Source organism: Lissotriton vulgaris, chromosome 10 (genome assembly GCF_964263255.1).
Source record: "Lissotriton vulgaris chromosome 10, aLisVul1.2, whole genome shotgun sequence".
Classification (NCBI taxonomy): domain Eukaryota; kingdom Metazoa; phylum Chordata; class Amphibia; order Caudata; family Salamandridae; genus Lissotriton; species Lissotriton vulgaris.
The window spans coordinates 69,031,488-69,059,201 of record NC_141698.1 but is presented as its reverse complement, the minus strand read 5'-3'; the positions used below and the strand labels follow the sequence as shown (position 1 = coordinate 69,059,201).

At 43.0% G+C, this 27,714-nt stretch overlaps 1 protein-coding gene across 1 annotated transcript in view; it reads left to right on the top strand.

The window, feature by feature from the left end:
• ZNF598 (zinc finger protein 598, E3 ubiquitin ligase) overlaps positions 1-27,714 on the top strand; it is a 174,142-nt gene that overhangs the window by 31,185 nt on the left and 115,243 nt on the right. The window contains exons 3-7 of the mRNA XM_086940509.1: positions 4,891-5,023; positions 8,899-9,110; positions 22,988-23,205; positions 25,417-25,537; positions 26,802-27,292. Coding sequence (XP_086796635.1) covers positions 4,891-5,023; positions 8,899-9,110; positions 22,988-23,205; positions 25,417-25,537; positions 26,802-27,292 — 1,175 coding nt within the window. The remainder of the gene's footprint in view (positions 1-4,890; positions 5,024-8,898; positions 9,111-22,987; positions 23,206-25,416; positions 25,538-26,801; positions 27,293-27,714) is intronic.

Sequence of the window (27,714 nt, the reverse complement as noted above, 5' to 3'; positions counted from 1 at the left end):
CAACACATAAATAAAAATGTTCTCATTTACAATGCCAATAGCTCTAACTTTTGTAAAGGCGAGACAGTTATAACATATTTGAGTGTTTCTGCATTGCTTTTTACTTGTGCTTTCGAGGCTAGTATCAAAATAAACTTGAGTGATCAGAGTAGAAACAATGCTGTAATTCTGAATTCACTTTTAGTATGTGTATTAAACACTTCAGCACTTACATCTTCAAGATTTGATCTAGAGACCGAAGTAGTTGTATGGATATCGCCGCAAGCTGCTGCTCGTTTGATTCGGAGGGGGGCAGACTCCATTACCAGCATTGCATACTTCTGCCTTAGCCGGAAGGAGGGGCCAGATGCGGGTAGCGCTCTATTAACTCTGACACAGCCACTACTTATTCAGCAGGGGGATGCGGACGCGCGCTGCGGCGCGCCAAAGGCAGGCCCGTCTGCGGCTGGACTAGGCCTGGGGCCACCAACTCTGTGCGTTTCTTTAAATACTCCTCCAAGGAATTGCGAACGCTGGCATCTAAGAATATCCAAAAGATCGTCCCTACTCTTAAAAACAAGCTAGCAAGGTATGGCCTTCTCAAACTTGCACCGCCCAAATCACCGACCACCCCTGTTCCTGATATCCCCCCCTACCCATCGATTGAGCGCAACTACACTACACTGAGAGCGAAGCCCCTAACCCCAAAAGAGCTAAACATAATGTACCTAAATACAGGCTCTATGGTCCAGCACCAACTTGAAGTCTTTAACCTGCTAGACTCTGAAGCCCCAGATCTGCTACTTATCACAGACACGTATTAAAGGACACACATTAGATCAGTTGTGGACCACCAACCTCTTGATCCACAACTTAACTATTAAGCCTTGTGTCTGGTCAGACCACTATTTAATACACTTTACTGTAGCCAAACCCACGACCGGTACAAAAATACTGACCAGGAACTGTATCAAGTTGCCAGAATTCCATAAAACCCTGAAATATACACTCACACCTGGAGCAGTTAACGTAGACGAGTTAGAGATAGATATCACCAACTGGCTATTAAGAGCAAGCGAAACTCATGCCCCCTTACAAAGGAAAGAAAGTTGCATGAGGCGGCATGAGGCCTCTAAATGGTTTACAGTTGAGCTAAAAGAAGCAAAGCTTAAAACCCGTCAGGCGGAACGGAAATGGCAGAGAAGCTACTCCCTTGTAGCAAGGAAGATATATGAAAAAGCTCTCATTGACTATAAAGCTGCTATTGTGGAGGCAAAAAAAACCTTCTTCACGAATAGAGTTCAGACAATAAATCCAAAGATATTTTTAAGATAGTAAAAGAACGATCCAACCCTGATAGAATCACACCAAATATTACCGCTTCCCAGTCATTACGTGACGACCTGAACGCCTTTGTTTGTGAACAAAATTAAGGCAATACAACACTCCATCTCCCTCAGTTCACAGGACTGGAAAGCACACCAGCAACTCGCCAATCCAGTAACTCTTTCTACGTTTCAGAATATAACCTTAGACCGACTGGCTGAACTCGGTAATAAGGTAAAGTCTGGCTCGCCCAAAGACCCTTGCTGCTCTTCTATACAAAAATACATCTTTTTCACATTTCCAAGAACTGTTCTCTCCCTGCTCAATGTATCCTTGGAGCAAGGCATGGTTCCACAGGCTTTTAAAGAGGCAGTGATAGTCCCACTTAAAAAAAAGCAGGAATAGATCCCAGCCAACTGAACAACTATAGACCCATATCGCTCCTACCATACCCTGCAAAAATTCTCGAAACACATGTAGCAAAACTCTTATGTGCCTTCATTGAAGATACTAAATTCCTGGACCCCCACCAGACACGTTTTCGGCCACTACACTCAACCGAAGCAGTCATCCTAAGTGTAGTAGATGACCTAAAGGAGGGTGCAGACAAGGGGTGCACGCAGGCATTGGTCTGCTGCCATTTGATACTGTGGATCACACAATATTTGCGGATAGAATGGCAGGAGCCGGCCTGAGAGGAACGGCCCTGGACTGGATGATCTCATTTTTGGGGACTGCACCCAGTCTGTAAGGCTTAACACCATTTAACTCGGCCAGGGTCAATACTACCTGCTGTGTACCCCAGGGCTTGTCCCTACCCCCCCCCATTTGTTCAACCTCTATATCAGCCCCCTGATCCACTCCCTCCCAACACATTAGGGTTAAGGTTTATAATTATGCAGACAACATGCAGTTGATTTTCCCAATAGATGAGACCGAGGATTCTAAAGTGTTTTTTTGTAGCACCATGCTATTTATTAAAGACTGGATGTGCCATAATCACCTTAAATTGAACTCTGATAAAACCGAGATTATCATCGTCAATGAAAGACTCCACCATTGGATGTCAGATCACTGGCCAGCCACTCTGGGCACTCCACCCACACCTAAGACCTCTGTAAAGAGCGTGGACATCCAAATTGATGCCAACCTATCGATGCACGCAGAGATTAACCTGGTTACATCTTCATGTATTTACCAGCTAAGAAATGTCATGAAAATTAGGAGATTCTTTACGAAGGAGGCAAGTACAATGATCATGCTAGCCATAATTATGTCCAGGCTGGATTATGCCAATACCCTCTATCTGGGCCTACCAGCTAACCAAACTCACAGACTGCAGCTGATACAAAACCAAGCTTCCGCCAGATTAATTTTTGAGCAAACAAGACGCTGCCATACAAAGCCATTGATGAAGCAATTGCACTGGCTCCCAGTGGTTCAGCGGTCCATGTTCAAGATAGGCTGCATAATTATCAATACACTCCGCGACAGGGGCCCTAAATTAATCTCCTCTAAGATCTCACCATATCTCCCCAATCGAAATCTAAGATCTGCTTCAATGAATCTGCTAACCATTCCTAGATTCAAGCGCAAGAGAATGGGTGGCTCTCACTTTTCCATGTTAGGCCCCAAACTTTGGAATTCCCTTCAGAGCGTTCACCCAAGCTTACTGCTAGATCTGACCTCAGGACGTCTCCCAACCTCCTTTAGCGCCAAGATACCTTTTGGTGTATGTTTGTTCAACAAATTCCTTAACACCTTGACTGCTAGGCGTTTTCCCCCTGGGTGCTGAAGAATCTTGAATCGTATAGGATTGTGACAAGGTCAACTCGTCATAAGCACAGGGCAGGTAAAGTAAAGCCCATGACGAGTTGACCTTGTCATTAGCATGGAAGGGGTTAAACATAAACATCTTTCTCTTTTACAGACAAATTAATAATACTAATAAAAACACACTTTCTATGACTTCCTCCCTCTTTCTCTCTTCCTCTTCCTCTTCATCCATTAGTCTGTTCAGATGTCCTTTAGGTTCTGCTTCCACCCATTTCAGCAGGTGAACGTCCATGAACATGCCCACGTTGTGGAAAAGATTGAGTTTCTCTACATGGCCTTTTATACTACAGTGGACTAAGTTGCTCTAAAAAATCCAGTGGTCCGATTGTTGAATGTTTTCCTTGGCAATGCTTGATAGGATCGATTCCAGTAGCTACAAGGGGGAATATGTGTATACATTGACAGTCCTCTGCCTCTTTCTTGACATACCGTGCATGGCAGCCCATTGGTTGCAGCCTTCTTAATCCAGTTGTGGATTGAAGATATCAATGACCGACCTTGGATGGAAGAAATTCATATTAATGGTGGACGAAATGCATACTATCAGGACTCCTACTAATGCGAATCTTGAGGATGACCTGCATGCATGGAGAGACCTGATGCCTAACTAATTATCACCATGACAACATGCCACCCTGAATTATGCATTTATCCAGGGTGAAAACAGTGGATATGTTTTTATTCCATGCTGCTGCTTTGATGGAGTGGTTGAGGGAGTGATACAACGATCCTGAGATCTAACACTGAATGTGCAGCTATTCATATTTCTGTCTTGAGCCTGTACTGCTGAAACTGCTATTGGTTCTTTCTAAAATGAGGATGTTTTCCAAACAAAGTTTCAGCTTACACATTTCTCCGCCTTGCCACATCCTTTGTAGTCTTGCCAAATCTTCATTTGAGTGTGAGCGATAATTTTGTTTCGTAAGCTGCGTACTAGATAAAGCTCTCTGCTGTGAAATATACTTGCATTTTGTCACAATAAAATAACGCGTCCGTTTTGTTGTAAATGGATATACAGAGTTGTGGTTCTGTGCATTTCAAATTATTTTTAAAATTTAATAACTTCACGGTTTCAAAAGTAATAGCTTGACTCATCTGAAATCAGAGGAGCATTTTCTTTCTGAATGGGTTTAAATGAGGATTTTGCTGAAAAACCCTTTACAGAAAACTATGGCAGTGTTATGTTGAAACTTATGAAAGACAATGGCATCACTCACTTCATCTGAAAGATTAAGCATACATTGCAATGCCGAGCAATAGCCTGGTCCTAGGAAGACTATTCTGAGAATTCTTTGCAATCCTGTTCCCTAAAAATACACGAATATTGTCAAAAAATGGCATTTGCATAACTATAAAAGTGTTGCCCTGGCAATTTGTGGGGAAGCATGCTGAAACTAGGTGATAATGTGGACCCTTCTGTTTAGAATTTTCTAAGACCAAAGTGGCTGGCCACTTGTCTCTCCAGGAACGAGTCAATAAGCAGAGACTTGTTTTTGCCTTTATGGCAATGACTATGGAAATTTACGAGATCTCTTGGCATGACTTTCTAAAACTAATTAGCTGCAAGTGATTACAAATGCTAAGATATGATTTTGTGCGTGCTGTTGTGTCGTGTGGATGCCTTTTCCTGTCACCCTTTCCATGTAGAGGGCATGATCATTGTTAAATTACTTAATTGTCTTTCCTGTCTTCTTTTTATGATTATGATGTCATGCCAATTTGACATTCGATCATGTTTTGAATCCACAGGCAGCTGCTGCAGCATGAGTGCTTAATGTGTGCAGCAGAGGCTCGTCCTTTTCACACGTTCATGGATTTGGAGCAGCACATGAGGAAACAGCACGAACTCTTTTGCTGTAGGCTTTGTGTGCACAACCTGAAGGTGAGTTGTGCTTGCATATTTTCAGTGGTCTGCCTAGCACTCTTTTCTGGGTGAAGCTTACAGTACTAGCCTAATTATCCTTACCTGGATAGTTACACAGGTGTCCGTTCTTCTTCTGTGATATCTGTTCTCTTCCAGATACCTCTCCCAATGTATAGCTTATAGCAAGTCCGAAAATAGGATTTTCTATTGGTCCACCTTTGACTACCAGTGTAATAGCTCCATAGTGAATTATTGCTTTACTGTTAGTCTCTTATTTCCTTTTGTATAATGTTTTTTGTCAAATATTTCAAGCAGTGTTTCATTTGAACATTTGATCTTAAGAATAATAATATATAAGTAAATGATTTTAGAGACTGGATTTTTAATATATGAAAAAATGAAGGGATCAAGTTTTGCCCAACCTTCCTGCAATCTGCGAGGTGCCCCTGGCTTCAGGAGAACCAAGCCCCCCCTTTTAGTTTGTCAATTGAGAGCAGTGCAAATGTACAAGTAAGCGTTCAGAACAACTCTGGAAAAGTAGGACACATAGGCTTATGTGGACCATCTCCTTGGCTTGTCAAGTATTGCTTAGGAAATAAACTGAATAGAAGAACAAATACCCCCTGGACTTTTCCCCAAATTTATGTTGGGTTCAGTTTCACAAAGAGGGTTCGTGTACAAAATGTAGTGTTTGACCTGCACTCTGGTTTAGTTTCTCCTTGTTGGGCAAGATAGTTCATATACTTGATGAAAAACTATTCCCATTCCCAAGCCAAAGTGTGCTTGAATGTACATATTCCACTCTGGCCTTTCTGTTTCTTTGGTGCTGTGGAACATTTTTTAGGTTTAATGGACAGCAATTAGTATAATAAACTTGGGGTGATTAGCTCTTTTGCAACTACCGTATTTCAACCTCTGGGTCAGTGTTTGGTCAGCGTGTTTTCATGATGGTTTACCAGTGACCTGACCATGCAGAGATTTGGTTCAGATTTTAGAAGTCCCACCATATTATGGGACTCTTCTCAGATGTTTTACTGCAACTAAGTTTTTATTTTCCTTTCCCTCCATTCCTCCAGCTCTTGCTACTCTTCCTCAGTTCACCCTCTCTCCCCAGTGTTTACCTCTATCTCTTTTTCCCCTTTTGCTCTCTAAAGCGTTTCCATCTTTCTGAAACATTTCCTTCTACCCCTTTATTTGGTGCCTTGATTAAGGGAGGAGTAAGTGGTGCAAACAATAATTAGAGGTTTCAGTGTAACCATAACTTTGTTTGCCACTTGTGGTTCTTGGGTTTTCTCCATATATTTTTTCAAATTCTGTACTTCCTCTATTAAATAATCAGTTTTTTTTTCTGGGTGGATCACACTATATTCAGCTCAGTGAATTTCCATTCTGCTAAAAGACCAACTATTCAAATAAAAGTTGTCTTCATGTGTTTTGTTAAAGAGTCTCTGGTACCCCTATAGCTCTTATATCTTAAAGCTGCACTTGTGTATCAACTCAAGGTACAGAAAAAGATATTCGTTGTTTTTTTCTTTTCGGGCTCCTCTCTTGTGTCGAAGACCCTATGAAAGAATGAAGTCTATAGTACCACCTGTTAGTAGGAGCAACTAATATTTTGCCTGGTCATTGCTGTTGTCACGATTTTGGTCTGTTGATTGGTGCATGCAAGGCCTGATACATTGATGGCTGTTTTGTTGCATAGTTATTGCTTCAGGACGATAGTTGAGAGGTAGAGCAGCTACAACTGTGTTCTGATTCTGCATTTTCCCCATTTTATTTTGGTAAAATTGTCTGTGTCCATTCCCTTCTAGACACTAAAAGTGGTTTATTGTTCTAACTAAAGTAATCCTAGTCTATTGTGGGTGCTTTAAATTTTGTGTTTTCCAACTTTATAAATAGGAGGCTCAACATACTCTTGGCCTGCTATTTTTGTGAGAAGTCAACATAAGTAGCAGATGAATGTGTGCATATGTTACAAACTTAAAATGTATTTGCAGTGTTGCAACAGAAAGCCCCATTGCTCACTTTGTATTATTGGCTTGATAGGCGGTTAGTATCTTTTGGCAATATGAAAAACTTTATTTGGTGTCTTCCCATTTACAAACGACTGCACCACCTCTAGCCTCTTTGCCTATCAATGTGTAGAGTCTTATAAATGCAGTGCTTCACCTGATGCAGAGTCAGAAGTAGGGTTCCAAGCAAAAGCAGAATCGACTCAAAAATTCTTCTCTGCCTAACTTCCCATTTCAGTCACTCTTGTACGGCATCTACCCACTATGATTCATGTCTGGGGAAAAAAAACTTAACTGTATTTTCCTTCTCTTTCATTCAGTATATCTCCTCCCTTTCTTCCCTAAGATACATGAATGACTAGATTTCAACCTACTCAGTTCTTACCTTTCTTCTAACACTATTCTCAACACCTTTATTCTCATTTCTACCACCCCAGTATGACTGAACCCACTTTCTCTCGTTGACCGCTTTATTTCTCTTGCTCACCACACCACCAAGCATATTCTTAATTTACATGATTTTTATGCATCTATTGACATCATTCTCCTCCCTTTAAACCCTCTGGCATAGCCATCATGGCATGTCAGTGTTTTCCTTATTTGTGACTCTCCTCTATTTCTCAGTGGACTACGACTTCTAGAAATCCCCAGCATCCCCACTTCTTGTTTAAATCATACACAGAAAATGTCTAGGTCCTCAAATGTTATTTGTCGAAAGAAACTCAAAATGTTTACATCATCTCCTTTGGTTTGTCCTTCCTCCTCTACACTGACAGCACGCCACTCTTCTGTGCTCCCACATTTACTTACTCCATCCAATAAAGGATCTTGAACTCTTCCAAAATATAGGTCCCCTTCCTCTTGCTCAGATCACATCTACTCTCTTACTTTGCTCCGCTTCCCCCTACATCATGACCTTCAACTGGTCTTCTAAGAATCCAGTCTTTTTTCAAACATTTGATGCATATGGAAGTGTTTATTATTACCACAAACATACTGGCACATTGCTAAGTATTAAACAGATGAAAAATACATCTTTGTTCCATTCCACCATGCTAATGCTTCAAATAATTCTCTACTTCTAAAGGCATTGCATTATCGTAACTACCTCTAGCAACATTCCTTTCCCCCTGTTCAAAGTTGCTGCACTTCGTTAACCGGGCACTCTCCAAGCTATTGACAGTTGTCTTCACTGTGGTTAATTGAATTTACCTACATTCTCTTGCTGACTTTGACATGTTACACATGTCCAGTAATTTGCCAACCTCATCCTGCGTGTCGCAGCAAATATCACCTTCCACTGAATCCTGTTTCCAGTCTCTTTATCTTCAAGGTCCCCATAACTGCAATGCACTGCCTCCTGATATCAAAATCTCCCACTCTTAACAAGTTAAAATACAGCCTGAATAGACATCTCGTGAGATCAGAAGGAAAATGGGAAAAGGCTCACCCACTATGTAAATTCTAGATATGTCGTCAGTATGTTTCATTTATCTAGCTGAACATTCATTGCAAATTAGCTTTTCTTCAATCATGTATTCATCTACTGTTTTTGCGGTATCCACTCTTAACAGAACATCATGCTATGAAACCATGCTGTCGTTTGGTACAGCGTTTGTGGTTGAAATGTCCGGGTTCTGATGTTAAATACTTAAAACTCTCAGGTAGATGCATTCTAGACAAAAAATGCTTGCATCTATGGTGTTACAGATAAACGTAAGCATTCTCCCTTACTGCCCGTTGAACAAAGCAGATTTTAGTGACCCTTAATATACATCAGAATTTGAAAAATTGGTATGCCCTGCATTCTGTGTGAGTTGGTATGTTGTGAATATTTTTCTTAATCACATAAATCACCATTTTTCCCTCCACTGCCATTAGAACTTCACATATGAGCGAAAGTGGTATTCCCGCAAAGACCTTGCCCGACATCGGATATCTGGCGACCCCGATGATACTTCGCACAGAGGTCACCCACTATGCAAATTCTGCGACGAGCGTTATCTGGACAATGATGAGCTGCTGAAACACCTGCGAAGAGACCACTATTTCTGTCACTTTTGTGATTCAGATGGAGCCCAGGAGTATTACAGGTATGTCAAATCCAGAGTTTTCTGTGAAGCAAAAGGTTCTTATGGCATGAAAATGTTTCATTAGGCCAGGCTTAATTGGTTTTAATATCAGTCTTTTTGAAAGTGGAGCTCATCTTCTGTAATAAAAGGAAGCTTTGTATCTGTTTTTTTGTTTTGTTTTCACATCGTGTTTATTGAGATCTGCAACAAACCTTTGTGATTTGATGTTTTTATTAACTCCCCCATTACTGTATGTATTGGTAGGGGTACATGAGTTTGCTAATTCCTTTAAGAGTTCTATACAGTGTTAAACAAGATACATCATACAAGCACATGATGCTGTAAGAGCTATGATTGCCAGGGTTTCAAAATAAAGTGTGTAAAATTGATGTTTACATGTTTGGTCCATGTAAGTCGTTCTGTAGGTCGAATAGGTGGTCTCGTCAGTTAGGTGCAATTAGTAGATTTATGTAAGGTTAATTTTGTATCTTGAGTATTGTATCGTATTTCTCTGGTGGTCCATATTTTTGAGCGCCTGTGTACAGTGCTTGCTGCCAAGTAATTTTCTCAAGATAAGTTTTCTTTTCCTTCCTGAACATTTAGTAGATTGGTTGTGACCTCGTGTTCCCTTCTTTAGTGTTTCTTCAACTTTGTTTTGTCAGGCTAGTGTGGTATATACTGCCAGCCTGTTTCTGCATTAATAATAGATTTTTGGATTTGTATTGGTAGTTCTATGTACAAGACTTGACAGTATTGTAATCATAAGACTGTGACCAGGATAACCGTAGACTGTGGTTGCTGTGATGCAGATTGCGTAGCTCTACTAGCGATGTTTAGTTTATTCCGTTAAAAACTGTTCATGTTGGGTGAAGACCAATTTCAAGTTGAACAGTACACTCGTTTTGTTTTTACTTAATGTACTGGGACGGGGCTTCATCCAGGTACAGGATTTATGCAATATAATTACATTTTTTGGAATCTGTCCTCTAGTCAGATAATGTTTCATCTGCATGCACTATGCGGAAGGGTGGGCATTTGATTACATCTCTTCAGAGGGTGTGCTGGCAGTTGAAGTCTTAGAGGGATTAGCAAGGTTTATTCCGAATGTGGTGAGGGGAGGAATGGATTTTAGTGTGCCGTCTGTTAGGCGGCAAGTGAGTTTGTGCTCCAGGAAGGGGGGACTGATTAGGCTAAGTTTCCATCGGCTGTGAGAAGGGAGGCTGTAGACTGTATGTCATGTGATTGATTAGAGGTGTTTAGACTGCGCTCAGGCTGACTGGTGGAAATAAGCCTGCGTAATTTGGAGTCCATTTCTGTGCTAAGTCAGTGTTTTCTTAGCAAGGGAGGAATATGATGTGTCTTACATGTGATAGCCAGCTGATACTCTCCCTCACCAAGGACCCCCTCACCGCCAAAGCCAACCTACACCAGGGCATGAAGGCCGTCGCTGATTGGATGGAGGCAAGCAGACTCAAGCTGAATACGGACAAGATGGAGATCCTCATCCTCGGGCCCAACCCCTCCGCGTGGGACGACTCCTGGTGGCCAGCATCACTGGGAACCCCCCCAGCACCAACCAACCACGCACGCAACCTAGGAGTTATCCTCCACTCCAAGCTCAGCATGACCAACCTAGTCAACGCAGTCTCCTCCTCCTGCTTTCACACCCTCCGCATGCTCCGCAAGATCTACAGATGGATCCCGCCAGACACACAGAAAACCGTCACCCATGCTCTCGTCAGCAGCCGACTTTGACTACGAAAACGCCCTCTACGCCGGAGCCCCGTCCAAGCTCATCAACAGACTCCAAAGAATATAGAACTCCTCAGCACGCCTGATCCTGGACGTCCCGCGCAGGGACCACACCACCCCGCACCTGAGAGACTTGCACTGGCTCCCCGTCGACAATAGAATCACATTCAAACTCATGATTCACGCACACAAAGCACTCCATAAGACCGGCCCTGCCTATCTCAACAAAAGACTCGCCGTCCACGTACCCAACAGGAAACTCTGTTCCGCCGACCTGTCCCTGGCCGCCGTCCCGCGCATTCACAGAACCACTTCCGGGGGCAGATCCTTCTTCCACCGCGCTGCCAAGTCCTGGAATGCCCTCCCTCTTCACCTACGACAGACCACAGACCTCCCGGCCTTCAGAAGACTGCTCAAGACCTTTCTCTTCGACCACTAGTTGTTTCGTCCATCACACTCAAAGCCCGCTGTGTTTGTGTCCTTGCGCTCCCGCTTTTATCGTGGTAAAATGTTACCGCAATTACTTTGAAAAAGTGTCCTTGCTGCTTCTCAACTATTGTTTTCACCACACAAGTGCTTGGGTTGCCACCACATTCCCACTTGTCCTATTAGTCACCCTCCCAGTGCGCTCCCCGCTGTTTGCAAAATCAGGTTTCTTTCATCAGAAGTGTTTATGATTCATTGCTATTAGTTTTTCTCTAGCTTGACCAGCAGGGAATGATTACTGAAAAACCTGTTAATGGATGCAAATCTCGCATATGTTAGATCCTTTATGTCAAAAAGGGGCGTGCAGGCCACCAGAAGATCTGCCCCCCCCGCTGTCTTTCCGGAATGGAACGAGATGCTGCTGGTATACAACTCCAAAATGTCTCTGGTATCTGGAAGGGAGGTAGCAAGGAGCTTCATCTGCATGAGCCCAGGGCTGGACCGCCGTTCGCTCTGTGCACCTGCCGCCAACCAGAAGTGCCTACTGTGGACACAGTACACACAGGGACCGCCCTCGTGAACATGGGGTATGGATTCTGGACCAAAAAGGCGAGCTCTATCTAGACCTGTGGAGGCTAGACGCCATTTTACTGGCGCTGCAGAAGCTTAGGCACCTGTGCGCATCGGATGCTGAGACGCCACCCGTGCCTCTTTCTTTCCCCAGAGGGGGAACTCTTTGCATGGTACTAATATACAGAACATCGTACCTCCAGCCCACCTGATGTGATCAGCGAGTCTTTGCCATTTCCTCATACCTCGCTCATCAAAAGAAAACCATGCCGCTTCACTAATTTGCTTACATTTAGGGGCGTTCTCTTCACTCCAACATCTCCAGCCACGAAGTGCTGGCTATGCCTGCATATTCACCACTAAAGTACTTAACTCAGCCCACCTGGCGGGAATTGGTCTCTTTGAAATAAACCTGCAGCTGCGGCCTCTGGAGTGTGCACCTGGACTAAAATACGGGAGCATTTCATTAGCCCAATCACATCGCATTACATTCAGCTTTAAGGTTTCCATTTTGTCTGTTTAGTTATCAAACCTAGAACGCAAAAGCACGCCATATACCACTCCCCGAGAACTACGAAGAAAGACGCAGCGTTATGAAAGGAATGCAAATCTATTAAGTATGGCATTGATTTTGTGTGACTAGTTTAAGGCACTGCCCAATACAGTGTAACATCCAGATCAAATGTGCACAGGGGTCATATGACCCATTCACCCGGCCATGACCTTTTAGTTACTAGATAATGGATAGTACTTTTCATTCTGAAGCCCTTACATACTATACAAACCAGAATGGAACAAAAACATGGAACTGGCTGAGGGTGAAACACATGGCATCAATGAATTCAGTCGGGAATGGCTGTGGTAGTCTTCTTGTTCCAAGTTAAGCAAAAGCAAAGGTTTCCAAGTAATCGAGGAGCGGTTCCAATAAATGGAAACTCCAACCTCCTTCCACTGCAGATTGCATTCTGGGACTTGCAGTTCACAGATTAGACATACGAATCCTGGCCAGCAAACTGCTGATGGTTAAAATGCCATGCCAGGCTGAAGGTGTCACAAATGTGACACTGGAACACACTAGGCGGTACACGGATTTTGCCTCTGACCTTTTTAATTTGCACCTCATAATCTCTCCAATGTTTGTCCCGTTCCTTATTAAACAAGCAGCATAAATGTTGGCAAATCCGTTTCATTCCCTTTTTCAGAAGTTATGCATGGATCAGAATTTGTCTGTGATAAAATATTACACACCACAGTCGTTTTAGAAACAGCTGTGTCATATGTTTATTGCATTAGTTTCTCCATTTTGCCTTAGTGGCCGGTAGCAAAGTCTGATTAAAAAAATCACCAATGAGCTATTGCACAAGGTACAAAAGTGGTGCAGATAAGCCTAACAATGCTTCAGTCCATGGCGGCACAGCACCCAGGATAATGTGCTGCATGACTAACCACTTCGAAGGTCCCATAGGCGAGACCTATTGGCTATGCCAATTCTTGGTTTTTTTGGTGGGGGGAGAAGGTGGATTTCCCGAAGGAGGTTGGTCTTGTCTAAAGTCTTTTTCTTTTCTGTCGCATGGTTCGGAGCTTATATTTCAGATAGATGGGAAGACTGATGAAATGCTTTGTACCGTGTGCAGGCAATTTTGAAGTTTATTTCGGCCTTGCTTTTTCTCCCTTATTTGGAGTTTGTTATTTGAACTGCAGATTGTTTTACAGTTTCTATACGCCTGCGAAACACATTTGCCTTGAGTCTCTTCTAGTTGTTTGAATAAGAGCGGAGTTTGGTTCTGGCTTTTTACCACTTCATGCCTGTTTAAGTTTTTAGGTTTCGCCTGTCGAAAGCTGCGCAAGGAGCGTTTCGCCCAGGCAAAAGCTAATGTTATAACATAATGGGGGACTTGAACCCGCCCCTTCTTCCATTGGCTAGCTCCATAAATGGAGGCTAGCCATTGGAAGACATCGTTGTCTATCAGTTTTTCCCGTTCAGAACGCGAATCGTGGGCGTTTCTGACTCTTTTTTTTAAGTCCCGCCCCTCGTTGTCGTGTGTCCCGGGCCGCGCTGTGATTGGCTGCCGGCCTGGGACCTGACTTGTTTCTTGTTAATTGATGAGGTTCGTTGGAGTGGCGAAGGGTTGCTAAGTAAGTATTGCCTAGAAATCAAGAGAAATACATTCGCTGTCTGCGATCTGCATAAAAGTAGCCCCACGTCTGTGTCCTATAACTAAGTCCACGTTTGCTTTAGTGGCCTACTACATGAAAAAGCGTCAGTGTTGAATCTTTTCATTAAAAGAGACTAGAGAAAAACACCCTGTCTTTAACAGTGCTCCCGTGCCGCGCCTGGGAGGGTCCACCCGGCTCCTGGCTGTGCGGAGCCAGTAACTGCCCTGCTTGCACAGGAGGCGGGCGTTGCAGGCGTTCATTAGCCCTGCGGCTGGCAGCCCCTGGGCTCTGGCTTTGCCTACTTAGCCTTCTGGGAAGGGCCTGGCCTGACTGAGCGGGTTGTGTCAGCAGCATGTTATCGCACCAATAAGCCTGCGTCCCCGCTGGATTTTGTTACCGCGGCTGTTAGGCGACTGATACATAATATATGGGATGTGTGAGGGTAATGGCTCGTAAACAATTGTCGTGCAAACATATTACTGGCATGCGGAAATGTGTATGCTACCCCTCCTGGCTACATGGAGCACCTGCTCTCTTCCAGCCTGCCGCCTGCCAGGCTGTAACCCGCACTGTGCCCGAGGGCCGAGCCGATGCCGCCTAGCGACATCTGGGGTTGCCACACTGGTGAGAAACGGATTTTTCTTTTCATTGCAAGTTTATCGAACGCGTGACTAACAGTACAATTACAGTTGCCGTGAATTCACAATTCTTTTTCCCTATAAATTTGGAATCATAATTTATCATAACATTTTCTACGTTTTCCTTATTATGCAGCGCAGGTCAATAAATACCCAAATAACTTTGAGCGATCATTAATCCGCAGTTTTTCTCTGGACCCTCATGAATGTGAACAGGGTCAACTGTGGTGCGGAGTAGCTGAACTCCCCTGTGTCCTCTGATTGTGCATCATTGGCACACTTCACTACAGACCGCAGACACCTAAGCACAGCAGCTGTGATAAATACCAAGAAGGCTGTCCAGCGCCGCAGATGGTGATGCATGGGGTTCATTCAGTTTCGGCTCCACCGTGCTGTTTACACGTGTGTGCATGCTGACGATATGTTACTTCTTTTTCAAGAGGAGCCCTCACAGGCCAGTCTAACCTGGGATACCTCGAATCCTCCCTTCCTTGTCAACTAAGTAAGTAAACATTGTCAGGCTCTTTCTTCTAAACCTCCATTTTTTTCAGTCCATCCGGACAAAGTTGTCCTAAGGACACGCTCTTCTTTTCTGCCAAAGGTTGTCACTGCCTTTCACATCAGGCAGACCATCACTTTGCCCACCTTCTTTCCGCCTCCGCATCCCTCGAAAGAGGATGAGAGGCTCCACTGTCTGGACCCAAAACGTGCACTCTCATTCTACTTGAACCTCACACAACAGTTCCCCATGGGTGACCAGCTCTTTGTTGTCTACATGGGCGCCAAGAAAGTTTGGGTCGTGCACAAGAGTACCATCTCTCGGTGGGTCGTTCTGTGCATAAAGGCTTGTTATTCTTTGGCTAAAAAGAAGCCTCCGGTGGGGCTGCGTGCCCATTCTACCAGGGCGACAGCAGCTACTACTGCTTTGGGACGGGGAGTTCCCTTACATGGCATCTGTCAGGCAGCTATGTGGGTCTCACTGCACACGTTTACAAAGAATTACTGCCTCGACAGCCAAGTCCAGAGATACTGATTCTTTGGCCGTTCTGTTCTCCAGGACTTTCTGGTGTGATCTTGATTCGCGGACCCACCACCGGGGTTGGTATTGCTGAGGTATCTATTCTAAGGTAAGGAATCTTATCACTACGTGTTTCTTTCAGATGCACAAGTTACTTACCTTGGGTAAAAACAGATCTGTGAGAAACATTAGTAGTGATAGATTCTTTACCGCCCCATCCATCCTACCTGTTCTGCGAACTGATTTCTAGGGTTAAGGACATCCCTTTCAGGGCCCTAGTTTCATGGCACCTGTGGTCAGTTTCTTGCATAGCTCTGCGTTCCTGGTGCGGAAAGTCATGTACAGAACTGACGTCAGCGCGCCCGGGCATGTCTAAATAGCTCCAGTGACGTCATCCCAGTGCCAACGACGTGCGCAGAGCCGTACGACTACGCCTATCGATGTGCGGGGGTACTGCTGACAAACTTTCCTGATACAGTCTGACACCTGGAGGTAATTCTAAGGTAAGGAATCTATCACGACTAATGTTTCTTACAGCTATATCGTTACCAAAGGTAAGTAACTTGTGCTTCACTTTAAAAAGTAGACACAGTGCAATTTCTGAGTTCTGCAGTGTATCCTGTGGAAGGAAGAACAATTTCTGTAAACAGGTATAGTACAGGGACTTACAAGACCAATCTCCAGGGGTTGAGGTGAGTGGTGGGCAAGGTCCAAGGCAGCACCAACAGTACACCACCATCGGCACAAGAGCGGCTGGGTGCAGGGTGCTATACAGCAGTGGGAGCCCAATGTATTTCAAGGGAGAAGGCCAGTCTTGCTGAACCAGCAAGGGGGTACAAGACATACGATGCTTGGGGATGGTGGAACACCTTTGGTCCTCTTCTCCAAAGCCTAGGGGCGATGTGGGCAGGGTTGTCCCAAGGCATCTGGTTTTTCCTTACCGGAGCAGTTGAGGGGACCTGCGTACAGATGCTACAGGCGACGTCTGGGAATTCCTGAGGAGTGGATGGACTCGAGCTCTGGAGGGCTGAGGGACCTTGTTGACACCAGTGGCCCTCTTCAACTCGGGCCGGAGGCGACGGGTGCAGTGGTGACTTTAGGTGTTGGGCATTGTCAATTCTGGAGCCCTCAAGTCTTTTCTTTCTGAGTTTCTTGAGAACAGGTCTGCTGTTCACAGTAGGTCTTGAGTCTTTTTTGAAGGCAGGCAATCCGTCCAGGTTTCCAAAGTCAGCAGCTGCTAAAGGAGTCGGCTTTGGCGCAGTTTTTGACTAGGGATGCAGGCAGGTCAGTAGGGTAGGTTCTAGGCAATCTGCTTCTGCTCTCTTCTCTTCTCTGCTTTTGCGGCTCTTTAGTGACCTCCCTTGTCTAGGTCATCAGAATCTGCTTCTCTGGTGCCAGGGGCTCCCCTAAATACTGAATTTAGTTGCGTTAGGAGGGTGTAGGGTAGAAACCAAATGGCTACTGACCCTTAGGGTCTCCACGCCCTCTATCTAACCACTTCCTTTAGGAAGTGGGCATAACCTTGTCTCAGAATTTCCTAGGTGTGCCATCTCAAAGATGGCTACCTCTGAAAATGTGTGTCCACTTGGCAGCTAGCCCACCTTTGGGTGGTACTAGTCTGGGGATGGCACGCCTACCTGACTATCTAATTTTACCACCTGTCCGGGTGCCAAGTGGGCTCTGGCTGGGGAGTAATGGGTGAGGAGCCTCTCCTGTTAGGGGAGCCAGATTCGCATTCTAAAGGCGATGACTTCTTTGAAGTTAGCCCGCCCAAGGAGACTAATCAGCAGGCCATTCTGTGGGAGGGGTTGTTACACCCTCTTCCCGAGCAGGCCTTTGTTCGGGTTCTCCTGAGAGCAAAGGCCCTCACCCCCTAGGAGGTTAGAACAGTCTTGGGCGGCAGGCTGGCATAGACCAGTCAGCAAGCCCACCAGGCTGGTAGATTTTCAGGGGGCACCTCTAAGCTGCCCTCTGGGTGGATGTATTCATAAATCCAACTCTGGCAGCAGTGTGGATTTAACAATACAAGATGTGTGATACCAAACATCCCTATTTTCAATGAGGCCATCATGTACCTGGGTTAAATGGCTTCCCTGGTCACTTGTACTGGCAGTAATAGGATTGATCAGGACATGGACATATCTACTTATGCAGGTATGCCCTCACATGTAGTATTAAGCACCCTGCCTCAGGGCTGTCTGGTCTACTGTAGGGGTGACTTACAAATATTACATCAGTGTTAGGGTCATGGCACACAGGGATGTTTGACATGTTGTGTTTTCACTTTTGACTGCACCATGACACATAGCCTGAAATGGCAGTCTTGCATGTTCTTGGGTGGGGTCCCTTAGGATGGCACAATTTGTGCTGCAGCCCTTAGGGACCCTCTTTATTACCTCGGCTCCTAGGTACCAGGGTATCATTTATTAGGGACTTGGAGAGGATGCTAAAGCTTTTACCAGTTGGGCGAAACGATTGTACAGGTTTTGGGAAAGCAGGAACCTAGTACACTTCAGTCAAAGTTGCCTTTAATACAAGGCAGAAAGTGTGGAGGGAACTGCAACAAATACCTTTCCTACACTTACTTAAGAGAGTTAAGAAGGCTCCTAAAGCAATTTGACCTTTTGATGTTGCACTATAATTTTCGGGACCAATTTACAAGAATTCAGTTTTATTGCAAGTCTGATTTGCAGATCATTTGGACATACTGTATTGTGGCATTATTGCCTCTCCAAATTATGGTGTTTTTTGGATCTTCTTGTTTCAAGAGGCATACTATATATTTCAACAAGCAGACTCCACTTCTAATATAATAGTGACTAACCTTTTGTCCATGCCATTGCTATGCCATGCTTTTTCTCCAGCTTTAACGTCTCCTGATGTTTTGTTTCTTCTCACAGAGAGTATGATTGTTTCTTCGAATTGATTCTTGAGCCATTGTTCCCTTTGAAAGCATGTATTCGCCGATAGAGAGCAACTGAGATCTTTAACAGCTTATTTTCAGAAGAACGTAAATAATAATTTAATTGGACCACCTTCTTCACCAGCTGGAAACCATTATTAATTTTGTATCCAAGAAATACCAAAATGTTCGACATAATATGGATTACAGAGGCTTAAAACACAACATGATTGAGGATAGATATCCAATGCCTTTTATAAAGGACATTTTGGAGCCCCATTCGTGGTACACACAACAATTTTGATTCAAGAAGCTCTCTTCTGCTGGGAATAAAAGAAGTCCATGAGTGAAAAAAAGTGTGTTGCTCACTATTTGGGTATTTTAAATATTGTGCAACACCATTGAAATGGTGCCATGCTCCTCCCTTCTTTCAGCACTTTAGATAATCCGTATTCTCAGATATCTTGAAACGGTTTATATTGCTTTATTAGAATGTCATTCTGATGTTCCAAAAGACTCCTGATCCACATCAATCACCAATGAATTTGGTGTTATCAGGTGTTTAACAATATAATTTATATTTCAAACCTGGGAAGTGTGAGTTGTGAGAACGTAGGTTAGTATCTTGTGTTCCGATTGAATGTGTCTAACCTATCAATCGATCTAGGAAAGTTTCAGACATTTTCGGTTGACCTTCACCCAGTGCTTAGTTTGTACAAAACAAACAAATAAAAAACAATAAGCCCAGGGCTCTCGTCAGGAGGCCAATGCAGCTTGCACCACACATTGCCGTAGCCATGCTGCCGATAAATATTAACAACACAACTACTAACCATCATACTCCTTCAAGTGTGACCATTCAGACTATTCCAGGCCCCGAAAGCTATAAGAATGGCTTGGGAGGCGGGGAACCATCATTTTAACCCCTTTACTGTCAGGCCTAAAACCCCACACTACCTGCCAAGCATTTTTTTGGTTATTTGAGGTAGTTCGCCTGAGGATTCTAAAGCTACCCAGGGTTTGTTTATTGTTCTTGAGGGGACCGAGATGTTAGCCATAATACAGCTACATTCTTTTTTTTGGTGAAAAATGGGAAAAAAGTGCCCAAAGCTGAGTCAGACAAAAAGTATACAGAAATGGTGCTTATCTGCATGCCGTGATATTCCCTGAATCTCTGCACATTGTCGGCCCCTCCTTGTAGCAGGCATTTGGCCCAGCAACACAAGTGAGATATCATTTTATTCAGGAGACCGGGGGAATGCTGGGTGTTAGAAAATTTGTGCTAAATAAATTTTCATGGGGGAGCAACCTGGGTTTTCACAAACCTTAACAGAACTGTTCAGTATTTGAAAGAGTACTTTTAGCCACAAAGTGGACTTATCTGAGTGGAGATGCATACTAGAGAACCATTTGAAGTTTGAACAGGACATCAGAATTTGCAGCGCTTGCAAAACCTTCATTGCAGAAGAAGTCATCAAGCTACTCCAGCATGTTTTTTGTTGTTGTTCGGTATGACTTACATTCCTGGTACAAAGAATATGCTTAGAGATACCGTATCTTTTTGTTATCTAGAATTCTCACTCACTTATGATCGGCCTGTATTTCCTCATAGGCAGTGTATGTAAGTAGTGCAATGCTTTTTTTTTATAAAGAGCTATCTAATTCAACACAACGAATTGTATTTCAACCAAAAACCTATTTATGTTCCCACTAAGGAAGCGCAGTTGGTTGTTTTGAAAATGTAATTTCTCTGCCATCTCTGCTCATAAAGGAGTGAAGCTTACTTTCGGATGTACTCTTTTGACCTTTTGGTGGCCCCCTGTGCATTCTGATGTTCAGCACTGTTGTTCAGCATAAATCTGTATGTGCAAAGTCATTCTGATATCTGCAGTCATTAACAGTAGCCCCTGAATTGTCATCTAGTTTCTCTAGATTGTCTACTCTCAGGAGGCTAGTCTGTGACGATGGTTGCAGTAGACACTTTTTCAGAGATGACCCAGTCTTCACCTTCAATCAACTTAACCAACTTGTGAAAAAATGGCTCAGTGTTGCTTGCCTGATGTGTTTTGTCTTCATGGGTTCCTTCATCCCATCAATTTTGCAAGATTAACTAAATATCTCATACGTTTTTAGGTAGCCTTGTATAAGGCATCAGGAATTGAATAGTCACTATCTTATGGTCATCTTCCCCAGCCAATTGAGAAAATGAGCAATTCGATCAAAGCTTGCAGCATATGAACGAGTTTTCTTTTCTTTTTTAATGAAACTCAAGTTCTTTGTTTCTCCTAATTGTAGAATTTTCATATAATAATGCTTTCCATAGCATAATTTTTATGTGGCTTTGAAGTGCATGAAACACTGTTATTGGTTGATGGGGTGACCAGTTCTAAAAGACTCATCGGATATGTAATCTATTCATGTTGACAGTCTTTGATGGGCTGCTGAGAGAAATACAGTGGAAAGAAAAATGCATAATCTTAGTCTCCGGCTCAGACATAGAATTCACACCTTGTCAAACATCTTATAGAAAAGTGTTGTTTTTTTCTTCATCCTTGCTTCTGTAGATATTAAGTAATTGATGACAAAGGAAAGGTATGATTTGGGAATGTAATAGAAAAAAAAATACTTGCCATGTTACTATAATAGTAAACGATGCTGCTTTACAATCCCATATTTGTAGCATTCTGTCTCATAAAAGGCAATAGAGTATATAAAAACGAAGTCCCAACCACCAGATTTTTGGCTGGTGACTGGCCCACAACACGTGTCATGAACTTCAGGATAGTCCTGTCCTGTATACATATTTTAACATCCACACGACAATCACTATTCTAAACAGGTGACCTTTTACCTAGTAGCTTAATCCTGTCTCCTCGACACCAGGCTCTAGGTATTCTATCATAATCCCTGTACCTGACATACATAAATATGTCCCCAGGCACGGCAGATTTATTCTGTATAAGGGTCACCACTTTTTTCATCCCTGGCCAGTGGCCAGCTGTGCATGATCACACTTGTTTAGAAAAGCATTGGTGATTGTTTTCAAAACATTTGATTGTTTTCAAAACATCCATGGTGGTTTTAAAAACATATTGATTACAGTAAAAACCCTGGAGTGACCACTTTAGTATAAAAGACCCTCGCTCCCCCCTACAAATTAGAGGAGAATTCCTTCCAAGCTGAGAAGAGGGTTCTGCAAGCCGAACCTCCAACAAGCAGCGGTCTGACACCCCTTGCGCATTGTCGTCCTCCACGCAGAGACCGGGTCCTTCATTCTCAACCATCAGGTGAGGGGGCTGGTTTTTCCCTAGGCAATTCTTGCCTACAGATACACGCATACACCTGCACTTTCATGTTAGGCTAGGTACATTTTAGCAAATTACTTAGTGTGCACATTTTAGGAATATGCAACTGCTACTGTTTTTATCTGAACTGTTTTTTTTCATCTGATTTGCACTGGTAGAAATGTACCTACTATTCACTATATTGGTACTAGCAATTTCTTTTGTATGCTTCTGTCTCCTGATTGTCGCAGCACATATGTTTTACACAAGGCTGTCGCTGGACCAAATAAATTCTTATTGAAACGTCCTAAACGCCAGCCTGTGTGTTTTCTGAGAGAAAGCAAGCATGAGTGTCTGAGCGAAACGTACTGTACTGTTTTCCACGATCCCTGAGGAATCGGGGTTGTCCTGTTCAGTAATTGCCAGAGACTACCTACACCACTGTAGACTACATGGGGGTGGTAGTGGCACTGTAGAGCTAGCTGGTCTAATGGCTGACATATTCTGTGGGGATGTCAGGAAGCAGTTGGGACACCATGCCCTCTTGTCAAGGTCATCCAAAACGCGCATGTCCTTGGAGCCTCAGAATCATCCAGTTTTTATTTTTTTTAACTGCAGTTTCTGTAACAATTTTCCCAACTGTAAACACCTGAAAGTTTCCAACAGTTGTCCTCCTATCCCTTTGCTGTTCTCTGACCCATTTCAAGGTAGAAGGATGCATGCAATACGTTTTATACTTTATATGGATGTATAGACTAGAATGCTGCCAAAAATAGCCCTAAACTCAAATTTGATTGTTCAAGACCTTTGAAGGATTTGCAAAGCTATAGATATAGTGACCTATCTTTGGCTAAAGATGCTGTTTTCAGCTTATGCATGGAAACTTTAAAGCAAAAGAGCTGGCATTCCACATTGAAGCTACGTAAACCTCATTCTCTGTTAGTGGCTTAATAGTGCTGTGGAATTCCTTGATTAAGGTCTCCAGAGAGCTATCTTCGATCCTAAACTCTAGATGGCATGAGTATCCACAGTACGGGAATCGAGGCTACATGAAAGTTACAAGAACGTAATTTTTTTATTTCTTGCCTATATTAGAAACATCTTAGAACTGAGGTTATTTTGAAATAACTATTAAATGTGTCCCTTTACAGCGATTATGATTACCTTCGCGAACATTTCAGAGAAGCCCATTTTTTGTGTGATGAGGGCGGCTGCAGCACTGAACAGTTTACACATGCTTTCCGGAGTGAAATAGACTACAAAGCACACAAAACCAGCTGCCACAGCAAGAACCGTGCTGAGGCCCGGCAGAATAGGCAAATTGATCTGCAGTTCAACTACCCCTCCCGACACCTGCGACGGAATGAAGGTATGATCCTTGTTATTCAATGCATAAAGGTCAGTTATGTGTTTAGAAAGTGTACACAGGTATGTGTGCTAATGCGCCGTGAATAACCTAAACAATAACCTGGCCCTGTACCACAATACTAAGTTTCAAGTGTTTTTGAATACATGCATTACCTTAGTACCGTATGTTTATATCAATGTCATCCATTCTATGATGCATGCTTTATCTTTGAGCCTGTTCCTAAATGTGGTTAAATACGCACAGTGGACTAATTTGAAGTTCTAGTTTTTTAGGGCAGTGACTCTTGAGCCTGGCGTACTGTGTAGAAAAGGGCTGGTCTCTACGAGGGTGATTAAGTTAAAAGTCAGGACAGGTTTAAACCTATAAGGGGGAGCATTATCTTCTCTGTCTTGTGAGGCTGCCAGGTCGGGCAAAAACCATGGTGTGTGCAACCCCTGTAACCCCAAAACCAAAAAGGGAGATACCCTCTGAACCAATAAGGGACAGGGTAAACAAGTTTAAAAGAAAAGAAGTCCCTGAGCATAAGGATATCCCTTAAGTCGTAATACAACCAGCCTCAAAAATATTGTGGAAGGCAGTAATCGACCCAAAAATAACCGTACGATCCAGTTAGAACTATCTTCGCTCACTAAATTTGAAAATAGTAACTAACGTCAGTTTGGGAACTCTGTATAAGGTACAATAAATCCATGCAACAATTAAGAACAATCTACTATGAAAAACAGTTAAAACCATCAGTTTATTTCTTAAAAGTTAATAACATCAAAGCTTCAAAATCAGTACATAATTCAGACATTTGATCAAATAATTATACACAATACACAGTAAAAAAACAAGAGTTGACGCAGCGTTTCGGTGTCTTATGGGGATGAGCACACCTTCAGGACGTTTTTTTAAAATCACTCGAGTTTTGAGGGATTTAAGGTAAAAGATAACACATGGATGATACGGCTTCTTATTCTTTTAGCGGCGTATCTTGCAGTTTTGGTGATGGTTTTAAAAAAAAATTCCACCTGGGTCAAAATGTTGCATTAACGTGGATAATTGCTGTACCAAGGGTGACCACCGTATGTGTAATAGGATCAGACACAATTGTGCTCTTTTTTAAAATGCTGAATGCAATCCCATTATGGAGTCATTTGTAAGGGAAGTCTTGAGACTGCTGGACAGATAAAAGAGGGAAACGTCTTGATACTTGCTTCCTTCTGCCGTTTTGTTTATTTCCGTATTACGGCATTTAATCTTATAACGCAGCGGCCTCCCTGTCACCGGATCTTGGTACTTTTTTTTTCTTTTATCTATCCAGTAGTCTCAAGACTTCCCTTACAAATGGCTCCATAATGGGATTGCATTCAGCATTTTAAAAAAGAGCACAATTGTGTCTGATCCTATTACACATACGGTGGTCACCCTTGGTACAGCAATTATCCACGTTAATGCAACATTTTGACCCAGGTGGAAATTTTTTTTAAAACCATCACCAAAACTGCAAGATACGCCGCTAAAAGAATAAGAAGCCGTATCATCCATGTGTTATCTTTTACCTTAAATCCCTCAAAACTCGAGTGATTTGAAAAAAACGTCCTGAAGAAGGTGTGCGCAACCCCTGTAACCCACAGCAGGAAAGAGAGGTTCAGTGTTTCAGAGCCTAGCATCATCGGTTCTGGATTTGTGGACCCAGTAATTTGGGTCTCTGAGACACTTAGAATTACAGTTGTTGGAATTTCACCCGGAGTAAGTTCATCTTGAATAAACAACTAGGATAATTGTGCATTTTGTAGATAAGTATCACATTAAAGACAATAATATTTTCCTATGAGCTCTTGTTCATGGGGCCCTATTGGTGACTGTTTGCAACTTCTGGTAAAGTTAAATGTAATTGACCATTCTTTTCAACTGGTCGCTAGTTGGGCTTAGCAGTGCAGATATTTCTTAAGTTGCAAAAAATGTAGGCTTCTAATAATTTTTTGTATCAAAGATTTTCTCTATAAATAAACCCATTTTTCTAAAATTCCTCAAGTAGACTGTGTCACTGTAGCACAGAGTGCCAAATTATACACCTGAAAGACCCTTAATATGTTCCAGTAACATGCATGGTTACAGCCATCATTATTTGCATGTTTCAGGATAGAAGGGCTGTGTGCGTCTTTGCCTTGAGTTGAGTGTCGATGCAATTGTAACTTTTTAGTAAAGAAATCACATCTCTTTCAGGTGTTGTAGGTGGGGAGGATTACGAGGAAACTGATCGGTTTAACAGACTTGGAGGGAGGTCTGCTCGTGGAGGAAACAGAGGTGTACAACAGAACAAAAGAGGGAGTTGGAGGTACAAACGGTAAGCAAGAAACTCGTGGTGAAACAGTGTTTCTCCATCATCCTATATACTCCCCCATACACTTAGGCATATGACAAAGCACTTTACAATTTAAATATATTCATTTTCAAGAGACATATTAAGCATAAAAACACCATAGAGCATATCTGAAGACTCGAAGAGTTGCAGAATGTCTATGCAGAAACGTGTTTCAGAATATATTTTTGATACAACTTCTGCAGATTTAGAAATACAGTAATGCAAAGCTCTGTGCTTAATGGTAACTCTACTGAAAAAAGGGTGAAATTGAGCCCAAAGCAAACACAAGGAGATGATGGACGGAGTGCTGAAACTTTTCAGATGCTCACCCCCAGACACAGATATAGGTTGAATATATCATCGCACTTTACCGCACTTCACCACCCCAGTTCAGACCCAGCCATATGCAAATCAGTCTTGGCCCTGTGCCTCATGGGAACAGTCCAGCCCAAACTGCCAAGCCAGGTCTTCCCTGGACCAGAAACCAGCATCCTGGGACCGATTTCAGGGTACCACTGTCTAACCAGATGTGTAAAGAAAACTACTTCAAACTTGAAGCACCCATATGCAACCATGTAATTAAATTACTGAGCAATCTTTTGTTTTTAAAGGTTTTTTTATTACACCCACAGCAATAAAGCATTGACGTGAAAGAGTTTATATGTAATCCACGGGAAAACATTTCCTGAATCTGCGAAATTAGAGCCTTGGAAAGACAAATCTGAGAATGGGCTGACTGTTGTGGTGCTGCAAATGCTTGAAAAATAATAGAATACAGTTGTTATGATGTGTGAAACTGAAATTGTAGATTTCACATGCTGTACATAATCACGCCATCTAGTGGTTCGCATTACTACACCATGTGTTTGTAACTTGTTTAGTCTTGTCCGGCAATCAACAGTTGTGTTATTGACTGTGCTTGAAGCTTTACGTTTCACATACTCGGTATGGATACACTAACTGAACCTTTCAAATCAACCCGGCGGAGTTGGATTTTTAAACATTCTAGTAAGTGATAATATCAAATATTTGCTGTTGCATTTAGTGTGTAGAATTAAATAATTGTGACTTAGGAAGCAAGGCTAACTTTAGCCTTGTGAACTTAGTTTCTTTAACATTCAGTTGTCAAAGCTAGCAAAAGAAGCCTTGTTGTTAAAGAGTTTTCATTTAGTGGTCCATAGAGAACGAGACCAATTAGTCTTTCAAAATCATATGTAATATAAACAGTTGATTTGTCTTTCCATAGGGAAGAAGAGAATCCAGATATTGCAGCTGCTGTTAGGGCATCATTGGCAGCGAGTAGGCAAGAGGAGAGAAGGCCTGTGGATGATAAAAATGGAAGGCCTGCACGGCGACAAGAAGAGAGGAGAACACAGGAAGATAAAGATGAGAGGACATTAAGAAGACCAGAAGAGAGAAGAACTGTAGAAGATAAAGAAGCCCGATCTTCAAGACGGGCAGAAGATAGGATACCGAATGACAATAAAGATATCAAACCTTTAAACCATCAAGAAGAGAGAAGGCTAATAGATGACAAAGATGTGCGGGCATCACGAAAGCAGGAGGAGAGAAGGCCACGGGAAGAGAATGATGAACGTGCATTGGGAGGAAGGCGACAAGAAGAGAGAAAAACATTGGAGGATAAAAATGCCATCAAGCACAGAAGAGCTGACTGCATGGATGTCGAGGAGGGTCGTACCACAAAGAAAGCCCATAAACCAGAGGATGAAGCTACAGGTTAGTTTTTTCCTATTCTGTTGAATGTAAGCTAATCATGCTAGACTTCCAAGATGATTAATCTATATGTTCGAGGCATGTGGGCTGCTGAATTCAGTGTTCGGTCCGGATGTTTGCACCTTGTTGTATTGGAAGAGTCTTCGAAGTATCACGAGATAGGTGACTCCTCCCCTGGACTATAGTGCGCATGGGCATCTTCTCCATCTTCAGATTGTTTTTCTCCGCCATTGGGTTCGGATGCACTTCGACAACTCCAACTTCGGGACCGAAGTTTTTCAACTTTCTAAGGCCAAGAACTTTATATTTTTGACTGTATTGTTTCCGCTCGGTACCCCTCGACTCGACAACTCTTTCCATCTATATCTGGTAGTCGACGCGGGCCGTTGGGCCTTTTCGATGCCACGTGGGCCTCCTGCCGATGG